Source organism: Alligator sinensis, unplaced genomic scaffold (genome assembly GCF_000455745.1).
Source record: "Alligator sinensis unplaced genomic scaffold, ASM45574v1 scaffold330_1, whole genome shotgun sequence".
Classification (NCBI taxonomy): domain Eukaryota; kingdom Metazoa; phylum Chordata; order Crocodylia; family Alligatoridae; genus Alligator; species Alligator sinensis.
In genome coordinates this window covers 2,018,954-2,024,776 of record NW_005842178.1, presented here as the reverse complement: position 1 = coordinate 2,024,776, position 5,823 = coordinate 2,018,954, and the positions used below count along the sequence as shown (strand labels likewise).

The window sequence follows — 5,823 nt, the reverse complement described above, 5'->3', positions numbered from 1 at the left end:
TTCAGCAGATTCTTAGTCCAGAAATGTTGCTTCTTGAGAGGACCCAACATGAAGTCAGTTATAATAATAATAAATAAGAAGTGTGGTGCATGCAATAGCCACATTTTGTTTTGTTTTGTTTTTTCATATGCCATGCAGGTCTTTCCTTTGGTAAACTATTCTCCCTTCCAAGGGGGAGTGGACAATCCCAAGAGCTGTCTCTGCCAGTCACACGGTTCAACTAGTGCAAGAATACTGCTTTCAATTAATGCTTTGCCAAACTTACAGCGCAGCATACAGCATTATGTGAGATGTTACCACATCAAAAGAAAAAATGGTTTAATCTCAGAAGGAATGTTCAAGTTACAAAGCTACTGTTTAGGTTTCTAGCGGTCAAAATTCAAAGCAAACTTAAAATGCTACTGGAGTGGATTTAATCCACTGTGCATCAAGACAAACTTTTAAAAAAATCATACGTTAAAATTATGCATGTTACAGATATCTCTCATCAGCTCACCTCACTTACACGTATTGTAACTCATTTAAATTGATCCTGAAATGAAGGCTAAAGGCCACTCCCACAATTAAAAAAAACAACAACAAAAAAACCCACAAGTTTTGTCTAAGAAAACACTAGATTCTCAGACCTGTAGCTTATTATTATCCAATGTTGCAAAGTCTACTCATAGAAGAACTTGTTAGCATTATTTCAGCAAAAATTCAAGACAGCTACAAGCACCTTCCCACAGACATCTTTAAAGACAATTGCATTTAAGTCTTCTTTTTTTTTCCTCTCTGCCTACATTATATAGCAGAACAAGAGAAACCCTAAAAGTCAGCACCATCTAAAATAAGATATACATAGAATAATTAACAATTCTCACTCGCAACTTGGGACTTGTTGACTGATTTTTAAAGGTAAACAATACTCTTGCATTTCTAACATTTTCATTATCAAGATAATGGTTTGTTTTTTTACCTCTTGGGTTTAATTCTCAAACCCTTCTACTAAAACTGTAAGATATGCTATGTGACACATCATAATGGTTTCACTGGTCTGTTAAACAAAATCCAATTTATGACGTAGCAACAGCTTCCTCGCAGCTGTTTACAACCCATCATCCATGACTACTACATGGTGTGTGTGTGTGTGGGGGGGTCCTAACCCCCAATGTGGACACTTAGCATGTAGTAAGTAGGAATGTGGGGTAAGCTACCTCACACAAAGGCACTGGTAGAATTTGTCTAAACAAGGAAATCTCTATGCAGTAAACCAGGATATAAATTTACAACATGCTAGCTATTTTGCACTAATTTCCCGAATGAACGCCTTTGCACGAAACAAGCACAAGGGCTGCTTGTAGACATTAAAAATAAAACAAAACAAAGCTGTGTTTTACTGGAAGGAGCAGTGTGTTACTTGGACTTGGCCCCAAAGTGTCTGTATAGATCAGGTGCTTCAAAAGGGCTTTTTGGCACTTTATCTAAAGCTGAGTCAGTCAGCTATTAGATAAAAAGTGCCAAAAAAGCTCCACTAAAGCACCCAATCCATACAGGCATCGAGCAAGCCAGGTCCAATTAACACGCTGCCTCTTCTGGGCATGTGCTGGGCTAAACGTGGAAGCGTGCCAAGTTTAAAGTTAGACTACCATTTTTAGGTTGGTTTGGTTGGGGTTTGTTTGGTTTTTTTTAACATCTGCAAGCAACCAAGTGGCAGAATAAGCTCTTGTATACTTACTGCATCTTAAGCATCCACATGGAGAGTTAGAACAAAGTAACTGGCCTGCTGTAAATTCACACCCTGCCTTCCCAATATAGACAAATCTTTAGGTATGTCTACAAAAAAAACTCTTCTCCACATGAAGGAGGAATCAATAGAACTACTCATGAATAGAGATAGGCAGCTTCATTTGTTGGCGTTTTGTCCAAAAGCCAAATTCAGCACCTGAGAAAGGACTACCCTTCTGAAACAGGATGGTACTTCCAATAGTGTAGAGTTACTGTAAGGCTTTATATACCACCATGTACAAGTGGCAGGAAAAAGGGAACATGGACATAATTCACTTTGCTTTACCCACTGCCAGCCCCATTTTGGTCCCTGAAGACTTGTCTGCAGCCAGCCTAATTTAAGCATAGCCTTTAGACATAGGGGTATCAAATCAGCAGAAGCTGCTGCAGGACTAGAGGAATACAAGAATTGCATTTTGAACTATTTTTGCATGTACTTCCAGGCCTTTATATTCTCCTCATATCAACTAAACCCAGAGAATTAGCTTTATAATTATAGCTTGTTTCAGTTACAAAAAGGAGATGGTGGGGGATGTTTTGTTTTTAAAGGAACTTTAATACATAAACCCTGAAAATAAGTGCTTATAATGGAGGCACTAACAGACCTCCAGTTAGGTTCATTTCTAATTCCAAGTAATTGTAGTTTTGAATTATACTGTAGTTCAGACACCTAGAAGTGTGCAAAGCCATAAAAGTGTCAATGGAGAAACTTTACAGAATGGAAGCAATACCACCTCTTTTAGTTATTCCTGAAAAGAGCTAATTTTGAGAACTGGTCAATACCAAAGTTCTTACAAGAAGGATCAGAAACTGATGGCAAGATACTTATCCTGATAACTTCTGGATTCAAAGTAAAAAAGGCACTATAACAGACTTCCACTAGCAACAGGACAGTAGTTAACACCAGCCAGGGTGCCCCTTTGGCTTAGACCCTTTACACACACATCCACACACACGCACCCACACACACCCCTAAAACATTTGTAAAAATAAAGTCTAGCCTGGTTTTATCTTGAAAGCCAAGTCCCTATTCAAACTAAAATTAAAATCCTCTTGACCCTGAAATCCAGCTCCACGTGTATAAAAGCATTCCCTTTTATTAGACAGCCCATTTCACTAGCAGTTTAGAAGTGTGATTTAATTTTAGTTGTCCATGTATCGTGCTGGAACACGAACGGTAACTTTGTCTCAGCACTATCTTTGATTTAGTCAGATATTTTTCTATTAGTCTTAAAAACAGCTAGTAATAACATTTCAGCACTGCTTTGTTTTTACCTGTACTACTGCATGCCACAGATTTGTTAGTGCAAAAGCTTGTACAGCTAATAACCACTGAGATAGCTGAGGATTAGCTGTTGTATAATTTATGCTTGAAAGCATAAATTTCTTATATCCAGTTGTTTGCTCTGAAGATAAGAGGTTTAAATAGTCAAGGAAAACATATGGTTTCTGTTTGTTCAGGAGTTCCACGGGATATTCACTCAGTGTGGCAGCAAAGATGGAATGCAAATCAGGAGGCTGCAATTCAAAGTCCAACCTCTCAAGAAATGCAAGCTGCAATTCATCATCAGTTAGGCTCATTTCTAATTCCAATAACTGCAGTTTTGAATTATATTGTAGTTCAGAAAACCAGAAATGTGCAAAACATTCACAGCTGTCTCCAATGGAGCATAAAGCATCCAAGTCAGTAATGGAATTATGAGCTTTCTCCAGCCAGTTTGATATCAAAGCACTATTAAAACAGTTATCAAATTGCTCTCTTAGAGGTGAAATAAAAAGACCAGAAGAGGCAGCTTTACTTGAACTCATCCTAGTCAATTTGCTCAAATGAGGCATTTTCTTGCCAATATGAAGCAAAGGTATAAATAGAGAACAATGCCTAATCTTAAAAGGAGCAGCTTGAGAGTTATTCAAGGAGTGTATGTCTGGAAAGTGAAGAAACTCCTTTTGCTGATTTGAACCAGCTTCGCATAACTGGCTGTTGTCTAAATCTTCTTCCTCCTCCATATTCATATAGGAGATATGCACAGCTCCTCTGTCCTTCAAAAACGTTGCATTTTATGAAACAGGAATACAAGATTTGATTAACTATCCTTGAAGCATAAGCAGCACACCAAGTCACAAGTCAGTGTATCTCAATATGAACCTGCAAAAAGAAATAACGGAATTCATGTAATGATTATTTAAATAAAAAACCCCAATCCCATCCCAGAAAGCCCCCCTGTAATATTCCTTTTTGTCAAATTGGAGCTACTTTATTAATTATACTGGATAGTATATTGTAACCTTCATTTAATAAAAAGATCAATTGCAGAAAGTAGCTCAGAGGAACCTCTTTATACATTACATTTAAACATATTTGGGAGGAATAATCGATTTATCCTATATTGCTGCAGGTAAGTACCTATACTTTTCATTCAACAGATATGTTTTTAAATGTGCTCAAACAATGACAACAACAAATTAGAAAGTGTCCTTCTGTCCCAAACATCCTTCTTCTATTCACCTGCACACGTTATTTCCCACTTTTGGAGGGTTTAAGTTCAGGAGCTTTCCTTTATTGAGAGATGAAAACCATTAGAGGCGATTCCACAAATTAGAAGACAGAAAACTTACTGCATAAAAGTACAGTTTAAATAATTCACCTCGCTATTTCAAAGAAAGTGATCAAAGATAGACTTTTCAGCTCCATTTTTTAAATGTAATTTTTCCTTTAAGGATTAAAAGATGTATATTAGGATCAGCCACAGGCAATCTTCCAACCCAGTGTGAGGGTGAATATAAAACATGTTTAGAATCTAACTATGTCTAGTTATGAATTTTAGGAGCTAAAGCATAAATAGGTGCAAGAAGAGAGAGGCTCCATGTCTTACTGAAAACTGCCCGATTCATACAGAATAATGATTGACATGGAGAGATTATTTGCTCAATTCAAAAGCAAGTTTTTCATTCAAGATCTCATAAGTGGCAAGAGTAGACTTGTCCCCCAATGCAGTGCCACAACCCAGCCTTCAGAAATTTGCTGTACCGGCACGGTCTTTTCCTTTAGCTGCAATCTTTAGTCACCTATCATGCCCTTTTGATCAGAGACAATAGCAAAACTTTCATGGACTTTCGTGAGAGTTGAATCATGCCCTTATGCAGTAAAGTATGGTGATAAAGGTGATCTACAACGCAAGACTTCAATTCCTACCGGACAAAAAATGTGGCAGGAACAGGTTGAAAATAATTTACACTAAATTGCAATTTAAAACACTTACATTTTAAATGCAAGTCAGGGTTTTACAGGACGCCTTTTAGTTCGTTTTAAAAGCAGTCTCTACCTCAAACCTACTTTTTTTAGACTCACTAGACAGTTGTGCTGATTGTGGGTGAAACTTAATTTACCAGCGGAACGTCTGTGGAACACGACATAGGGAATGTCTCATGCGTTGAACAGGAGACTATACTCCAGCTCAGGGAAGGGCCCGCTCCTCACTAACCGCCACAAGCTCTGCTACGAGACGCATGAGAGATCTAATCAGAACGTAATCGCAACAGACTCAGCCGAGTTCAAACAGCAAGACAGTGGAGCGTGCCTCAAATGTGTCACAACGCGGCCTGGAGACCTCTACCACTGACTGGGATCAATCCTCAGCTCTCTTCAGGAGAGAATAAAAGACAACCGGACCCTCAGCTCCTGCCTGCTCAGAGACTCGGCAGGTAGCAGGCACTAGAGGGAAGCGCGAACTCCAGACTGGGACAGACTCCATCTGAGGGCGCATTAACAGGGGAGAATTAAACGGGGGATACTTGAGTCTTTAGGGATGTCACTGAAGCTGCTGGCACAGCACGGGAGGAAGGCAGAGCCCTGGGTTTAGCAACCCCACATCTTACCACAGGCCTGCGCTGGATGAAGCTAAGGGGCGGGGACTGGGGGGGGGCGTTTTCCAAGGCTCTTTAAACCCAGCCACGATGAAGGAGCCTCCCTGACAGCGGAGCAGCCCCTCGCCAGCCCGGCCCTTCGCTTCCCCCCTCGGGCCCTTCCCTCAGGCGCAGGGCGGCGGGGATGGGGGG

The 5,823-nt window shown here is 39.8% G+C and overlaps 1 protein-coding gene across 2 annotated transcripts in view; it reads right to left on the bottom strand.

Annotated features, from left to right (window-relative positions):
- The window catches only part of LOC102370077, a 12,291-nt gene extending 6,474 nt beyond the window's left edge, over positions 1-5,817 (bottom strand). For both annotated transcript variants that reach the window (XM_025207012.1, XM_025207013.1), the window contains exon 1: positions 3,043-5,817. In XM_025207012.1, the coding sequence (XP_025062797.1) occupies positions 3,043-3,780 (738 nt within the window). In that variant the 5' untranslated portion in view covers positions 3,781-5,817. The remainder of the gene's footprint in view (positions 1-3,042) is intronic.
- Between the last annotated feature and the right edge of the window lie 6 nt (positions 5,818-5,823).